The following is an 18,680-nucleotide window of genomic DNA, read 5'->3' on the forward strand; positions in this document are numbered from 1 at the left end:
GAATGAGGGGTGATTTTACTGAAACATGTCTGAAGTAGATTTGACAGGGTATTCGTTGAAATGTTTTCATTAGGGGAATGGTCTTGAACATGAGTCATAATCACAATATAAGGGCTGGTCATTTAAGAATGAAGTATAAAGAATTTCTCACACAGTCGTGAATCTCTGGAATGCTCAGCCTCAGCAGGTGGTAGAAACTTGATCTTTATAAATTTTTAAAGTAGAGGTGGATAAATTGATGGATCAGGGAACAGAGGGATATGAAGAAGTGTCACAGAAGAGGAGTTGACATCTACATAGATCACCTGTGATCATAGTAAATGTCAGGATAGCCCCCTCTATTTTCCTGTGCTATGCAGCAAATGTTAGCTCTATAACTAATGAGCATAGGATAAAAAATGCCTGTTTTGCCAATAAACTAGTTATTTATCGACTGCCAATTCAGTTATCATGCATCATTTGTTCCTCAAAGTCAATTGGATGGCTTTAAAAGATTCCTGCACTGTGGCGGATGAAATGCTGATTTTTAAAAAAAGCATTATTTTGATTTGAAGCAGTTTAGCAAGCCATCAGATTGTTGAACCACATAATTAAGTTCTGTAAATTATAGATCTGAGAATGTGATGTTCAACATTGACCTGATCACATGGGTTCAAGTTTATTGTTCCTTATATGCATGTATAGTATACAGCTAAGCAAAATGACTTTCCTAGGGGACCAAGGTGTAAAACACTGTTCATCTATCACATACAGCATATAAAATAATTTATCACAATATTAACAAATGAAGAGTATTATGTAGATGGAGAAATTGACAGAGTGCATATACAACATGTAAGTGAATATACAATAGTATAATGTTATTGATGCTGTAATAATGTGTACTGGTAGTAGTAGTAAGGTGTTCAGAAGTCCAGGCCTTGGGTTTTTCACACCTTACACCTCGGATACTTTGTCCTTTCTCAGCCACTATAATGCTAAGTAGACATTCCAGTGCTGAAAGTCTTTTGGGCAAGAAATGCCATAATGCTGCTGGAGTGGAGATATTGTGGCACGAGCAAAAATTGTGTAATAAAGGTTTGGGCTTTTCATCTTGACAAAAAGGCTTTAGAGAATTGATTTATCATGGAAGTATAGAAAACTTTGAACTAAAGATTAATTTATGCCAAAGAAACAAGCTTTTTCGCCAGTGTCTGCATAGCAATGAGGAGGGGAAAAAAAGGGTGTCCCCACCTAAGAAAGGCACAAAATGCTGGAGGAACTCAGCAGGTCAGGTAGCATCTATGAAAAAGAATGAATAATCAATATTTTCGGCCAAGACATTTAATCAGGACTGGAAAAGAAGGGGGAGTTGCTAGAATAGGGAGAGAGGATGAATGACAAACTGGAAAATGATGGATGAAGCCTGTTTGGGATGGGGGGGGGGGTGAGGTGAAGTAAGAAGTTGGGAGATGATAGGCAGAAAATACCTGGAGAAGAAGGGATATGACGGGAGGAGAGTGGAGCATGCGAGAAAGGGAAAGTGGAGATGCCTCAGAAGCTGTTGAGAGGCAAGTGAGAAGTGGCAAGAAACCAGAGCAGGGAAGGGGGAAAATTACTGGAAGTCAGATAAATTGATGTTCATGCCATCAGGTTGGAAGCTACCTAGATGGAATACAAGGTGTAACTCCTCCAACCTGAGACAGACAGACATACTTTATTGATCCGGAGGGAAATTGGGTTTCGTTACAGCCACGCCAATCAAGAATAGTATAGAAATATAAAATCATAAATAATTAAATAATAATAAGTTAATCTTGCCAAGTGGAAATAAGTCCAGGACCAGCCTATTGGCTCAGGGTGTCTGACACTCTGAGGGAGGAGTTGTAAAGTTTGATGGCCACAGGCAGGAAAGACTTCCTATGATGCTCAGTGTTACATCTCGGTGGAATGAGTCTCTGGCTGAATGTACTCCTGTGCCTAACCAGTACATTATGGAGTGGATGGGAGTCATTGTCCAACTTGGACAGCATCCTCTTTTCAGACACCACAGTCAGAGAGTCCAGTTCCACCCCCACAACATCACTGGCCTTACGAACGAGTTTGTTGATTCTGTTGGTGTCTGCTACCCATAAAGATTGGCCTCTTTATGGCAGAAGAGGAGACCTTGGACTGACATGTTGGAATGGGAATGGGGATAGGAATTAAAATGGTTGGCCACCAGGTGATTCCACTTTTTGTGGATGGAGTGGAAGTGCTCGACAAAGTGGTTCCACAAAGGAGGCTGCATCGAGAGCACCAGAAACAGTAGATGACTCCCAACGGATTCGCAAGTGAAGTGTTGCCTCACCTGGAAGGAGTGTTGGGGCCCTGAATGGAGATGGAGTAGGTGAATGGGCAGGTGTAGCACTTCTGCAGTTTTCAGGGATAAGTGCTAGGAGGGAACTTAGTTTGGAGAGATGAATGGGCAATAGAACCACAGTGGGAACGATCCCTGCAGAGAATGGGGGAATGGGATGGGGAGGTAAAGATGTCCTTGGTGGCAGGATCCTGTTGAGATGGCAGAAATTGGGGAAAATGATATGTTGGATGCTGAGGCTCACACAGTGGTAGGTGAGGACAAAAGAAATTCTATCCCTGTTAAAGCGGCAGGAAAATAACGTGAGCTCGGATATCCAGGAAATGGAGGAGATGCAAATGAAGGCAGCATCAATGGTGGAGGATGGGAAACCCCGTTCTTTGAAGGAGGAGAACATCTCTGTCCTAGAAAGGAAAGCCTCATGCTGGGACCAGACATGGAGGCAAAGGAACTGGGAAAAGGCACAGCAGATAGGATAGGAATCCAGATCAGAATCAGGTTTACTATCACTGGCATGTGTTGTGAAATTTGTTAACTTGGCAGCAGCAGTTCAATGCAATACATAATACAGAAGGGAAAAATAAGGTGCAATAGTAAATATGTAAATCAATTATAGTATATGTAAATTGAATAGATTAAAACTTGTGCAAAAACAGAAACAATATATTTTTTTTTAAAAAGTGATTTAGTGTTCAGGGGTTCAATGTCCATTAAGGAATTGGATGGCAGAGGGGAAGAAGCTGTTGCTGAATCACTGAGTGTGTGCCTTCAGGCTTCTGTACTTCCTACCTGACGATAACAGTGAGAAAAGGGCATGATGCTCTGTGTGCTGGAGGTCCTTAATAATGAACTCTGCCTTCTGAGACACTGCTCCTTGAAGATGTCCTGGGTACTTTGTAGGCTAGTACCTAAGATGGAGCTGACTAAATTTACAACCCTTTGCAGTATCTTTCGGTCCTGTGCAGTAGCCCCCCCTCCCCCATACCAGACAGTGATGCAGCTTGTCAGAATGCTGTCCATGGTACATCTATAGAAGTTTTTGAGTGTATTTGTTGACACACCGAATTTCTTCATAGTCCTATTGAAGTATAGTCGCTGTCTTCCCTACTTTATAACTGCATTGATATGTTGGGACCAGGTTAGATCCTCAGGTTAAAACTGTCCGCTGTTGGGTCGACTAATTGATCTCCATGCTGCAGGAGTGCTTCGATGACGTTGACTGGAATGTCTTCCATGATGAGGATGTCTCCGAGTTCCCGGATGGGGTCATCTGCTTCATCTGGATGATGTTATCCCCCAGAAGTCAATCAGGGTCTTCCTGAGCCAGAAACCCTAGATCAGTAGCTGTGTGCGAGCAGCACTTACCGCGCAACACAGAGCTTATGGTGCCGGCAATCAGTGGGAGCTCAAGAAAAGCAGCTACGATTTGCACAAAGCTATCAAGGCTGCGAAACAACACAGGGACAAGATTGAGTAAAAATTCACAACAAATAGCACATGTGACTTGTGGTGAGGGTTGCATTCCATCGCAGACTTCCAAGCCAAACGTGGTGCTGTCAACATCACGGCCTCTCTCCTAGATGTCAAATGCTTTTACACTCTGTTCGATGTTGCTAACTCTGAGCGTCTGAAGAAAGTCACCGCTATAACCTGCAACCTGTTCATCTCTGTGACTGAGATTTGTAGATGTTTCCAACGAGTGGATAGTCGCAAGGCTCTGGGACCAGATGACATCCTAGGGCAAGCACTCAGTATGTGCACAGCACAACTGGCAGGTGTGTTTACAGACATTTTTAATCTCTCCATCTCCCAATGTAGAGTATCCTCCTGCTTCAAATTATCCACCATCGTCCCTGTACAAAAATAGACTAAGGTAACATGCATGAATGACTGGCGTCCTGTCGCACTCACCTCAATAATAAGCAAATGCTTTGAGAGGCTGGTCAAGGACTACATCTGCAGCATGCTACCACCCAAACTGGACTCCCTACAATTCGCCTACCAACACGATTGACATACGACGCAATAGCCACTGCTTTACATACCATCCTTATACATCTGGAGAAGAAGGATGCTTATGTGAGAATGCTGTTCTTGGACTACAGTTCAGCATTTAACACCATAATTCCATCCAGACTCGACAGGAAGCTCAGAGACCTCAGCCTTGACCCTGCCTTGTGCAGCTGGATCCTGGACTTTCTGTCAGATTGCCGGCAGGTGGTAAGAGTGGGCTCCCTCACCTCTGCTCTTCTGATTTTCAACACAGGAGCCTTTCAGGGCTGTGTACTAGGCCCTCTCCTTTACTCCCTGTATACCCATGTCTGTGTCGCCACCCGCAGCTCTAATCTGCTGATTAAATTTGCTGACACTACATTGATTGGCCTTATCTCAAACAATAACGAAGTGGTCTACAGGGAAGAAGTCATCTCTCTGACACAGTGGTGTCAAGAGAACAACCTCTCCTTCAATGTCAAAAAAAACAAAGGAGTTGGTTGTGGATTACAGGAGGAATGAAGATGGGCTAACCCCCTATTGACATCAATGGATCTGGGGTTGAGAGGATAAACAGCTTCAAGTTTCTTGGCATCTACATCACCGAGGACCTCACGTGGTCTGTACACACCAGCTGTGTGGTGAAAAAGGCACCTTAGACGGTTGAGGAAGTTTGGTATGAGCCCCTAAATCCTAAGAACTTTCTACAGGGGTACAACTGAGAGCATCCTGTCTGGCTGCATCACTGCCTGGTATGGGAACTGTACCTCCCTTAATTGCAGGATTCTGTAGAGAGTGGTGCGGCCAACCCAGTGCATCTGTAGTTGTGAACTTCCCATGATTCAGGAGATTTACAAAGACAGGTTTTAGAAAAGGGCCTGAAGGATCATTGGGGACCTGAGTCACCCCAACCACAATCTATTCCAGCTGCTACCATCCAGGAAACGGTACTGCAGCATAAAAGCTAGGACCAATGAGCTCCAGAACAGCTTCTTCCACCAGGCCATCAGACTAATTAACTCACACTGATTTGAGTGTATTTCTATGTGACATTGACTGATCTATTTATTATAAATTACTATGATTGCACATTTAGATTTTTAAATAGCATAAAGATTTTTACTCCTCATGTATGTGAAGGATGTAAGTCAATTCAATTCAATTCAGAGATCTTGACACCCAGGAACTTGAAACTGTGCACTCTCTCCACTTCTGATCCCTCTGAGGATTAGTATGTGTTAATTTGTCTTACCCTTCCTGAAGTGTACAATTGTTTTACTGTCATTGAGTGCCAGGTTGTTGCTGTGACACCACTCACTCCTGTACGCCCTCTTGTCGCCATCTGAGATTCTACCAACAATGGATTTGTCTCATCAGCAAATTTATAGATGGTATTTGAGCTATGCCTAGCCACACAGTCATGGGTATATAAAGAGTCGAGCAGTGGGCGAAGCACACACCCATGAGGTGCACCAATGTTGATCGTCAGCAAGGAGATGTTATCACCAATTCTCACAGATCGTGGTCTTCCAGTTAGGAAGTTGAGAATCCAATTGCAGAGGGAGGTACAGAGGCCCAGATTTTGCAACTTCTCAATCAGGATTGTGGGAATGATGGTATTAAATGCTGAGCTATAGTCGATGAACAGCATCCTGACGTAGGTGTTTGTGTTGTCTGGGTGATCTAAAGCCATGTGAAGAACCATTGAGATTTGCATCTGCTGTTGACCTATTGTGGTGATAGGCAAATTGCAATGGGTCCAGGTCCTTGCTGAGGCAGGAGTTCAGTCTAGTCAAGACCAAATTCTCAAAGTATTTCATTACTGTAGATGTGAGTGCTACCAGGCGATAGTCATTAAGGCAGCACACATTATTCACGTTACTCACATTATAGTCAAGATAGCAGTGGTAATTGGTTGGTTTAGAAAAGATACTGGTTTACTGTTTGTCTCCAAAAGATGGATACAGATAGATTGAGAAAGGGGTGAGATGTTAGAAATGGACCAAGTGAACTTAAGGGCGGGGTGGAAGTTGGAGGCAAAGTTAATGAAGTTGATGAGCTCAGTATGGGTGCATGAAGCAGCATTAATGCAGCTGTCAATGTACTGCAGATAGAGTTGTGGGACATTACCAGGGAAGTTTTGGAATATGGACTATTCATAGCCAACGAAAAGGCAGGCATAGCTCGGGCCCATGCAGGTGCCCATGGCTACCCCTTCAGTTTGGAAAAAGTGGAGGGAGCCGAAAGATAAATTGTAGACGGTGAGGACCAGTTCTGCCAGACGGAGGAGGGCGGTGGTGGAAGGGAACTGGTTGGGTCTGTTGTCAAGAAAGAAGCACACGGTTTCAAGGCCTTTTTGATGGAGGATAGAAATGTATCGGGACTGGGCATCCATGGTGAAAATACGGTAATCAGGACATGGAATTAAAAGTTGTTGAGGGGTACATATCCAATTTCTTGTATTTTAATTTTTTTGTTTATGTATGTTAAAGTTGTATTCAGCTGGATGAAATTTGAGTGAAAGATTAATGTAGGTCTGAAGTTATGTTGTAGGAGTGGGAAAAGAGGCTTTTAATCATTAAAAGGAAAATGACTTTGTAGTTATTTAGCTACTTGAACTATCTTAGAACCTTATGCAGTCTTGATATAGGAAATGGGGGTAGCATAATAGGATATGATTTTTGCTACTGGACTAAGTGATTTTCAGCTTAGGCTAATTAACCTAAATTACCCTTTGATGTTGGCTAATGGCTTGAACAATCCATGCAAAGTTTGAGCAAACGTTTAAGTAAAAGACTTGTATTGTCATAGGTTATCGTTGGTCTGTGATATTTTTAAGATGTGTATGTAATGATAATCTGTTTGAAAGTTGCCCCAGGGACAACTTAATACAGCTCATCAAAGTGAAGGGTGCTGAAGTAGGCATCCCTGAAATTATTTGGGAAATTAAATAATGCCAGTAGAGTGGTTAAATGCTTCACATTTTAAAAAAAATTGTCATATGAGGTTGCTTGATACTGATTTCCTGGCTTGTTTGCTTTCTTTTCAGTATATTAATGGAGGGAATCTTGAACAGTTGTTGGACAGCAATGAACATCTTTCCTGGCCTATTAGGGTCAAAATAGCCCATGATCTTGCCTCTGGACTCGGTTATTTGCACTCCAAAGGTGTCTTTCACCGGGATCTGACTTCTAAGGTATAGTATGTAGTGAGGAATGAATTAATTCTTTTTTCCTCCCTTTTGGACCCTGTTTCAATCATATGTTACTTATGCAAATAAATTTGTTTAAAGTTTATTTTAAAATGATTTATGAACTAATGGAGCAGAATTACTTGATAGGCAACTGCATACTTGTCTAAAATTGAACATCGATTTGTTTAACACATCTTGTTTGACTTTAAGAAGCATTTGTACACAAACGTGTATTGTCATCGCAGTGATACTGCCTACATGCGCCAATATTGTATTATCTTAAGCATTATTGCAGGATCACATTGTCGCAAGACACAGCCTCCCGTTTCTCACATTCTGGTATTCTTTTAGTAAAGGCAAAGTACCTGCTTTTTTTCCATCTTTGGAATATTTAGAATAAACTGTTTACATTTTTGTGAAAATAGTTTTAGATGAGTTAGATCTGTATTTTCTCTTTTTATTACTTGAATTCATGGATTTAATTTAGACCATAATAAATGTCAACAAACATGTTATTTTCATGACATCCATGAATAAAACAGTAAAGTGAACCACGGATAATGTTGTAATTATTTGATATTTGGTAATAACCATCTTGCTGTTAGACTGTAACCAATTCACAGTCAAAAAGCAAGAATATAGCAATAACTCTGGCTGCTGTTCCTTATTGTTGTTCACCTTTGATAACTAGATTGGCAATATAGTGAACTGGGCAAAATATTGCCCAGTTTAATACAAATAAATACCTTGGTTGGAAAAATAAGTATTAATGTTGGAAAATCACAAGTATAAAACTTAAATTAGGCCACACTTGGAGTGCTGTGTGCAGCTTTGGTTGTCACATCCCAGGAAGAATGTGAAGGTTTTGGCAAGTGAGCAGAAAAGGTTTGTCAGAATGATGTCTGGATTGGAGTGCATTTGCTATGGAGTTGGTCAGACTTGGATTGTTGTTTCTGGAGCACTGGAGGCTAAAGGGCCTCTCTGGTATACACATTTGAGAATGCAAATGGTCTCTTTTCAAAATGGAAATCTCGAATACTGGAGAACATAGGTTTAAGGATGGGGGGGGGTGAATGTTTTAAGGAAATTGAAAGTCAAGTGTTTTTCCACAGGGATAGGTGTCTGGAATAAACTGCCAGGAGAGGTGGTAGAACCAGATATAATAGTACTGCTGGAAAGGTATCTGGACAGACACATGTATAGGAGATTGAGGATGTGGACGATGTGCAGGCAGTAGGGTTTATTTAGGTTAGCATCATGCCTGGTGCAGTATGTTGGGCCAAGTGACAGTTATTGTGCTAGTCTATATAAATATACTATAGTTTAATGAAAAGTACAGTACTGCAAAAGTCTTGGACCAATGTATATAGCTAGGGTGGTTAAGGCTTGACAGTACTGTGGTAATTTTATGTATTGCTCTGTACTGCTGCAAAAAAAATCCAAGTTCATGACACGTAAGTGACAATAAACCTAATTCTGATGTGGCTCTCTACTGTGGACTGAGAGTAGGAAGGGTTCTGGAGGAAGGTAATTGTGGTTGGGTAAAGGGAAAGGGAAAGGAAAAGGAAGAGGGGAGGGAGTGGGAAGCACCAGAAAGACATTCTTTAATGATCAATAAACCAATTGTTTGGAATCAAATGACCTTGCTTGGTGTTTGTACCTGTGCCACCCCTATCCCTGGTACTCCTTCTCTGTCACTTGTCCCACAGCGCTCCACCCACACCATTCCAAGAAAATATCATATGCCTCAGACTTTTGCACAGTATTGGAGATGAAATACAACTTATCAAAATTTAATACTGATATCTGCCAAATGTTTGTTACTCCAAATTTGGGAGGAAGAACTTATTTTAGATATTTAAAATACAAATTTAAAGTTTCTGACCCTGTTCTCTCTCCAGCCCTACACTCACCACTGCCCCTACAATCCTGTTTCTTTCCCCTCCTCCACAGCACCACACTCTTCCCACTGGATCCCTACCCCCCAGTACTCCCATCTGCCTGCCACTCCTTTGATTAATATTCACCTTCCTATCCTATCAGATTCCATCATCTTCAGCTTTGTTGCTTCTGCCTGTTTTCCAGATTATGATTTTTCCACTCTCCCTTTCTCTATCTGCATATCGCCCTGTCTTACCTGAATCTACTTATCACTAGATTTTGCTGTACTCTTTCCCTCAACCTCTTTACATTGGCCATCTTCCCCTATGTCTTTAAATACAGAAGAAGGGTCCCTATCTGAAACATAGACTGCTTATTTCTCTCCATTAATGCTGCCTGACACAGCGGTGTTTGTGTTGCTCCAGATTCCTGCACTTGCAGTCTCGTTTGTCTCCAAATTCCATACCAAGCTAGAGAATGTATTCCTTCCTGACTTATTGCTCATTCCAGGTTGTCTTGCCTCCTTGGTGTGCTTAAAAATAAATAAATCAATAAATCTTGGAGTCACTTATTGACTGAATGCTGGAAGATTCCCCATTCCCGATGTTGGAGTGAGAGATAACAGATGTTGGCTCGACTGAGCAAGCTCTGTTTCACTGAGAGTACTGGAAGGGAATTGGCATCTCCTTTGTATAGTGATCGTGCATGGAGTGGAATTCAAGTAAGTTATTTCCATCCAGCATGCTATCAAAAGTGTGTTACCTAATTCTGGTTTATTATTGCAAATGTTGTGCAATTTGTTTTGTGGCAGCAGTACAGTGTAAGACCGTAAAATTACCATGGGTTACAATAATAAATAGTGCAAAAGGGGAATAGTGAGGTAGTGTTCCTGGACTGTTCAGAAATCTGAGGCTTTTCATACCTGTTGATTGCAAGTTTTCAAGCTCCTGTACTTCCTCCAGAGGGCAGGTCCTGCATGGTGAGAGTTGCTGCCATTTGAACGTGTTCTTGATGGTGGAGAATCTTGTAATTGTGATAGAGCTGTCTGAGTCTACAAATCTCTGCAGTTTCTTTCGATCCTGTGCGTTGGATCCCTCATTCCAAACAGTAATGCCACAAGACAGAATATCCTCCATGGTATATCCGTAGAGATCTAGAGTCTTTGGTGATATACCAAATTTCCTCAAACTCCCGATGAACTGTAGTCACTGGTGTGCCTTCTTCGTGGTTGCATCAATGTATTGGGATCAGGATAGATCCTCTTGAGAAATTGACATCCAAGAACTTGAAACTGCTCACCCTTTCTACTACTGACCCCTCAATGAAGATTGGGGTGTTTCCTCCCAACTTTCTTCTGGTCCATAATCATTTTGTTAGTCTTACTGATATTGAATGCAGTGCTGTTGCGGCACCACTCAAACAGCTGATGTATATTGCTCCTGTGTGCTGCCTCATCACTATCTGAGATTCTGCCAACAACAATGATATCATTGGTAAATTTATACTTGGCTTTTGAGCTGTGCTGACCCACACGGCCCTGAGTGTAGAGAATGTTTTGTTTACAAGGGAATTATTAATGCCTCTACTGCTGTCATAACATTAACAAGCCTGTGCCTTTCTCTCTATTGCATAGCTGTGTTAGACGACTTAATCTTCTGTCTGTATATTTTGATGCAGAACCAAATTGTGTACTCTAAAAGGCATGACCGGCCTACATGAACCTCTTTTTAAAGCATGAATTGCCAAAACCTTTTTCACTTGTCTAAGAATGGTTTTGAATTATTTTAAGCATCATCTGTTATTTGTGCCAATGGTTGTTTTCTAATGTTTAGATGCATGGTAGCTTAGCGGGCTGCCTGGTGGCGTAGTGGCTGCAGCGCTGGACTTCAAGGCAGATGGTCCTGAGTTCAAACCCAGCCAATCTGGGCAGCAGCAGTACCTGCTCAGAAGAAAAGTCTGGCAATCTACTTCCATGTCTTGCCATGAAAACCCTTTGGACCCTATGGTCCATGAGGTCACTAAGAGTCAGACTGGACTAAATGACTGAGCAGCAACAAAGCTTAGCGAGCAGTCCAAAGCTTTACAGTGCAAACTGTGAGATGAGGGTTTGATCTCTGCCACTGCTTGGAAGTAGTCTGTATGTTCTCCCCTGGTGCTCCAGTTTTCCTCCCACGTTAGGGTGGAGAGCTGTAGGCGTACTATGTTAGTGCCACAATTGTGGCAACATTTACAGTCTGCTCAGCACAATCCTCTCTGATTTAATTTGATGCAAATGACATATTTGTATGTTTTGAAGTACATGTGACAAATAAAGCTAATCTTATAAACTCTAGCTTGTTAGCCCTGACGGATGTCAAATTTCAATTTGAGTAAATCCTTGCTGGAGCTTAAATATTTAGGATTTGGTATTACTTTAGTTGCATGCTTTTGCAAGTGGGTTGCACAGTTGATATATATTCTGAACCTTTTTGTCAGAATGTGTTAAATCTTTGCTGGAAATTTATTTTTCAGTGGTTCACTTCTTTACCTCAGAACACTTCATTTATCAAAGCATTTGTTTCCTTTTGGAAAACGGCTTTAAAAATTTGCAGTTGCGTACACGTGGTATTATAGAGTTTCTTCCCGCACAGCGTTATGTGTGCTTGTTTTACTGCGGCATTACATATTATTTAGAATAGGATTTGGCACATTTCTCTTTGTGGTGGCGTGTTGGGGAGGAAGCATTAAGATGAGGGACGCCTCACGTCTTAATAAGCTGGTAAGGAAGGCGGGCTCTGTCGTGGGCAAAGTACTGGAGAGTTTAACATCGGTAGCTGAGCGAAGGGCGCTGAGTAGGCTACGGTCAATTATGGAAAACTCTGAACATCCTCTACATAGTACCATCCAGAGACAGAGAAGCAGTTTCAGCGACAGGTTACTATCGATGCAATGCTCCTCAGACAGGATGAAGAGGTCAATACTCCCCAATGCCATTAGGCTTTACAATTCAACCGCCAGGACTTAAGAACTTTTTAAAAGCTATTATTAATGCTTTTTGAGATAGTGATTTAGATGCATATCATATTTTTTTTACTGAGTTAAGTATTGTATGTAATTAGTTTTGCTACAACAAGTGTATGGGACATTGGAAAAAAAGTTGAATTTCCCCATGGGGATGAATAAAGTATCTATCTATCTATCTATCTATCTATCTAAAGAAGCTTGATCATCTTGAAAAGTTTTCTTAGATTATTGGCTTCTCTTACACTGTAATCTCATTCCAAGTTATGTTTCTTATTTTAGAATCTTAGTACTGTATTTGGTTAAAGAATTGACATGCACCTGGAACTTGACCTGATGTACTCTGTGGGGAAAAATATGATGTTGCTTAATAAGTTTTGCAAAGTTCTCCAGATGAACCAGCCGTGATGATTTGGGTTTCTATTTGCATGTGCGTGTGAAATTTTTCATTGGGTGTTGGTCTAAAGGCCTGTTCCCATGCTGTATGACTGATCATGTTATGATCGGAGTGACTCAATTTGTATTAGGTCATTTGTGGATAAATCACTTGCGGTACCAAAATTTTTTTTAAAAAGTGCCTATTAATAACTTTTTTTCAAAGTACTGATAACATCACCTGACAATAGATCTTGTGAAGCATAATGGAGAATAGTGTCGGTGGGTTGACCCAAGTTATGTTCGGTATTTTTTCTTGGTTTTAATTTAAGAAGGAGCACTCGTGTATCTCTTCTTGGGAGGAAATTTGTTTTATTTCTTCTTTTAAAATAGAAACTGAACAAACTGCTGCAGAGACAATACTCAAAGCTGAATTATTTATATGGCCACCATATGGAATTCACATTTTATTTTCAAAATGTCAAGACCCTGTACAGGCTCTGAAGCAAAATGCTTTCTGTATTGTACATTAGGCAGTTGTGAAATGTAAACAGTCAAAGTATGGGTAGAAGCTTAGCATAAAATGAAAGGTACCCTGTATTAATGCTCCTCATTGGGATTTGGGGTTTTTAATTTGTAAAATGTTTTGAAAAACTAATAAAAAAAATTTTTTTAAAATGAAAGGTACCCAGTGTTGCACATAACAGAATTTTAGTAAAATACATTCAGAATTCATCTGAACAGGCTTGGGTTTTTTTTCAGACTAAATGACTGATGAGATCACTTTCTATGTTGGACCCATTTCCTGGCAGCTTACAATGTAGCCTTGCTTCATTTTTATTTCTGCAGAGTGAATGACCCAATCAGCTGCCTCCTTAAAAGAAGCCTGCCTAGCATGTGGCAGGTTTTAGCTTGGTGACCTCATTTTAAAATGATAACTGTTTCTCTATCCACAACTGCTTCTTGACCTGAGAATTTCCAGCATCTTGTGTCGCATTTCAGTTTTCTTGGCTCTTTTGCTTTCACAAGGGAATTGGGTAAGCCAAAAGAAAAGTAATTTGCAGTACTACAAGGAAGGAATGGGAGACGGGGATTGCTGTACATGGTCAATTTAGACTTGGTGAGCTGAGTATTCATCATTAATTCTACAATATATACTGTTAGCTTAGCTTGGATAAAGATCAAAGATTATGCACCGATGTATTTCACCATAATGGGATAATGAATGGAATGACCACAACTTCCATGTCAAGTTGTGTTCTGATCTTTTACAGAATTGTTTAATTAAAATGGAAGATGGTAGATACACTGGAGTGCTGGGTGACTTTGGTCTGGCAGAGAAAATCCCTGACAAGTAAGTTAATCTTTTAAAATTACTATTAAATTTGTAACTAAATTTGCAGACTTACTCTGTTTTAATTGTTAAGGCAGTTAATCAAACATCTTAAAGTTCAAGGTGAAGTGAATGCACAATTCTAATGAATCAATGTTTATAATTGCTTTTATTATTTTGTTAAGCAGTTTTATTGATACGGGTTGTTGGAGCTTGTCAGCCTGGGAAGGCAATCCATCTTAGAGAGGGAAAACTCTGATTTCAAACCTTCACTGCCTTGCAGCCAAACCCATTGTTATCAATGCTGCTATCCTCAGAGAGAATGCTCCCCAGATATTTGAAAGATGGCACTACTGACAGCTTTTCATCACCAACAGTGAAGGCATGTAGGGTGGGTGGGACACTGGTACTCAATTGGCAAACCACTTCTGTCTTGGTGGTATTGACAGTCAGCCCCATCCTGCTGTACGCTCTTACCGCCACAGCAAGGACAGTCTTAAGATCCTCCGGAGTATTGGCCACGAGCATGGTCATCTGCATACTGCAGCTCCAGGACCCGTTATCTACGGAGTTTGGTGGTTGCATGGAGCCTCCTGATGTCAAAGAGTTTGCCATCTAATCTGGCGTCCACTGCCACACTGCTGCTGTCCTTCATCTCATTGTGGAGAAGCTTGGTAACACAGAAGAGGAAGATGTTAAAGAGCACTGACGCTAGTACACACCCCTGCCTCACCCCTGTGCGTAGAAGGAAGGGCTCGGACTCTTGTCCTCCTATGGTCACCTGAGCAGTCATCCCATCGTGGAACTGGTGAAGGATGTTAACAAATTCATTGGGACAGCCAAACCTGAGGAGGATATCCCATAGGAGCTCTGTTTGCACAGTATCGTATGCTTTGGAGAGGTCGACAAAGGCCATAACCAGGTCCTGATGTTGCTCCAGGAACTTTTCCTGAAGCTGCAGGGCTGTGAAGATCATGTTGATCTTGCTCCTGTTCTTCCTAAATCCACACTGTGATTCAGGCAGCATTGACTCGGTGATGTTGCTGATGAGCCTCTGAAGCATCACCTTAGCCAGGACCTTTCCAGCAACAGAACTATTGCTGCAGATGGCCTTGTCACCCTTGTTCTTATAAATGACAATGATGTTTGCATTTCTTCATTGCTGTGGGATGTTCGCATCATCCAGGCCTTAGTGATGTACTGGTAGAGGGTGTGCATACACATGTACCCTCCGTTCTTCAGTAACTCAGCAGGGATATTGTCAGTGCCGGGGACTTATTGTTCTTAAGGGAATGGACAGCTGATAGAACCTCCTGGAAGGTTAGTGGTAGACTGAGGTCGTGGATAGGAGGAAGTTCAGGCAGTTCGTCCAGGATGGTGGGGTCTGTGTCAGAATCCTGATTAAGCAGGGTGATAAAATGCTTAGCCCACCTCAGCAGAATGGTATTCTGATTCTTAAGTGTTAGACCACTTGCTGTTTTCAGGAGAGTAATGCATCGATTTATTGGGCCTTAGATGGGTTTGACAGTATTGTAAAAATTATGCATGTCATTATTATCGGCAAAGGACTGGAATTCATGTGCCTTTTTCTGTCCACCACTTATTTTGTATGGCCTGTATTGCCTTTTGCACTTTCCTCTGAGCTGCCTGCCAATGCTGCCTGATGCTGATGGATGAAGGGTTATCTAAAGTTGCCTGGTGTGCTTTGTGCATGTCCTTAAGTTTTGAATGGTATCTGAGTTATCGTCAAACCAGCCTTGGTGGTTTCTGCTCTTATAGCGGATGGATTGGGCTGTTGCCTCATAGAGCGCAGAGCTGACGAAGGCCCACTGTTGTTCCATGGTATTTTCTGAACTCAGACAAGGTTCCAGTTCCGTTAGTTTTTCAGCTAGGATGCGTCAAAACTCACTTCTTGCTTCTGTGTTTCTCAGGCGGTTGCAATTTAGCCACTTTTTATTGGGTTTTTGCAGCCACAAGGGGGGACGCACTTTAATATGGAGCTTGGCCACAATCATACGGTGGACATTCCAGCACTCTGCACCTCTCGTGGCACAGGTGATGAGAACATCCTTGATGTCACTATGTCTCACAATGATGAAGTTTATTACTTGTCAACGTTTAGAGTGAGGGTGTGTCTATGAAGTTATATATTTTGACTTCTGCTGGAAGATGGTGTTGGTTATGGTAAGGTTATGCTCAGAGCAAAGAGTAAGTAGCCTCATGCCATTTGATTTCACCTTGCCAATACCATGCCTACCTCCACTCCATATCCTGTTGTTCTGTTTCCCCCCCCCAGCGTTGAAGTCCCCAAGCAAAAGGATCTTGTCATTCTTAGGGATCCGGCAAAGAGATTCATCCAATATCTGATAAAAGCATTCCTTGGCCTCATTCTCAGATGGGAAAGTTGGTGCATAGGCACTGGGAAGAGTGGCATAATGTTTCTTTGCCAGGGGAAATGGAGGGTCATTAGTCTTTCACTAATGCCAACTGGTGTTTCTGTGAGACCTGGTAGAAAGGTGTTCTTGATGATCAATCCTACTCAGTGGAGATGTTGTCCACCTGGGGGGAAACCTTTCCAGAAGAAGGTGTAACCCATCCCTTCCTCTGTTAAAGAGCCTCCATCCAGGAGCCTGGTCTCACTCAGGGCAGCAATGTCGATGTTGTAGCACCTCAGCTCAGCAGTGATTAAGGCTGTTCTCCAGTGAGGTCTGTCAGAGATGCCATACGAGTCCAGGAGAGACCTTACATTCTATATTGCCAGTTTTAGGTTGTATTGTTTCTTATTTCGACCGCAGTAGTGGAACAGCCCGATAAGCGCGGTAACCTATCGAGGTGAGTGATTGAATGGGCAATTTTTAGGCCACCTTTTCTAGGCCCTTCCCCAATTGGGGTGAGCAGTGTGGTCCCTCAATAGGGCTGCTCAGTCGCACAGGGGTCTGCTGAAAACCGTTGCCACTGTCCCACCTGTGCCGCTACCGTGCAGGGTTCTGACTAGGAGCTCCCAGTCCATTTCTACCTGCTCCCGTTGCCAGACACCCCATAAACATCAGACTTCAACCATATGTAAGGTCCGGGTATTGTTCACTGTGGTCAGAGGTGGAGACCTGCGCAAGGAAGCTATTAAAGTGCCACAGGATGTGCGCCATTCCCAGTAGCACTATCTTCACCATGATGAGGTAAATTCCAGTAGCAAGGGTGATCCCAGGACAACCAGTCCCACATCTTGGCTGTAGGAGGCTGCCGGGTCCTTGGTCTGTTAAAGACCGCCTATTGCGCGCTGCCAGCGCATTGCTTTTCTGTCAGGGTGTGCTCCCTTAGCCTTGTCTCAACAGACTTGCCACAAGGCAGTGAGGCTATTTACCCATAGCTGGGACAGTGGTTGATGAGCGCCAGGGTGTATCCTGCACGCCTCGTCTCTGGGACCCACTGCTGCTCCGAGATCCCTGTAGTTTAGCCTGGGACCGTAATATACCCAGTTTCAGCGTGTGGCCCCGAGGAGGCACTGTAGGAATCTTGGTGCTGGAGAGGCTCTGTACTGGCAGGAGGGAGGCATACATCCTCGGCTCCTCTCTTCACCCTCTGTTGAGAAGGCTAGCCAGCGGCAATAGCTGTAAGCAGAGAACACTGTGCGGCATACAGCATGCACTAACTACAAGCACTACTACACTACTGCACTGGACGCTTGACACACACCCTGTGAGTAAATACTCCACCCACACTAGATCCATTAGCAAGTCAAAAATTGCAGGTACTAGAAATCTGAAATATAGAAAATGTGCAAGCGCATGGTAGCATCGGTGGTTGATAGGATTGATGAGTGTTCTGGATTTTTGATTAAATTTTGGTGACAATGGTTGAGAGTGAAGTTTGTTCATTTCAGCAGATATATTTTGAAGAGAAGGAAATTGAGAGATATATTAGAAATGATGGGGGCGAGATGGAGGCAGAGGCAGTGTGGGAGAGGATTCCTTTAACTGCAATACAAACCACTGCAGTCACTAAAGATGTGAGATAAAACAATGCTGGAAATTTTCAACAGGCTAGTATTTGTAGTGAGAGTAAAGATCATCTTAACTTTTCATTTGAATTGCTTTCAATATGCACAATGTCTCTATCCTGGCAGTGGGTGATTGCTTTACAGAACAAAGCTAATCAATCTGCAAGAATGACCTTGAAGCAACACACACAAAATGTTGGTGGAACACAGCACTGGGGCCAGGCAGCATCTATAGGGAGAAGCACTGAAGACGTTTCGGGCCGAGACCCTTGCTTAAATTTCCAGCATCTGCAGATTTCCTCGTGTTTGAGGATGACCTTGAGTTTAGTTTTCCTTTATATCTTTTCATCCAGTCCCACTTTAGTTCTGATGCAAACTGGCAAGAGCTGATTTTCTGAACACATTCTATCTGGCTGGAAGACAAACTGCTGTTCCAACTTCTGTTGGAATTGTGCAAGAGTTCAAAGATGTGTCAAGGTTAGAGAACAGAGAATTAGTTTGACTTTGAACTGTAAATTCAGGGTTGTTCTTGCAGGATGAAGTGCTCTGCAAAACGGTCACCCAATCTGTT

At 42.3% G+C, this 18,680-nt stretch overlaps 1 protein-coding gene across 3 annotated transcripts in view; it reads left to right on the plus strand.

Moving 5' to 3' along the window:
* The window catches only part of LOC140736914 (dual specificity testis-specific protein kinase 2-like), an 83,757-nt gene that overhangs the window by 36,207 nt on the left and 28,870 nt on the right, over positions 1 to 18,680 (plus strand). For all 3 annotated transcript variants that reach the window (XM_073062944.1, XM_073062945.1, XM_073062946.1), the window contains 2 exons: positions 7,380 to 7,526; positions 14,054 to 14,133. In XM_073062944.1, coding sequence (XP_072919045.1) covers positions 7,380 to 7,526; positions 14,054 to 14,133 — 227 coding nt within the window. The remainder of the gene's footprint in view (positions 1 to 7,379; positions 7,527 to 14,053; positions 14,134 to 18,680) is intronic.

Source organism: Hemitrygon akajei, chromosome 12 (genome assembly GCF_048418815.1).
Source record: "Hemitrygon akajei chromosome 12, sHemAka1.3, whole genome shotgun sequence".
Classification (NCBI taxonomy): domain Eukaryota; kingdom Metazoa; phylum Chordata; class Chondrichthyes; order Myliobatiformes; family Dasyatidae; genus Hemitrygon; species Hemitrygon akajei.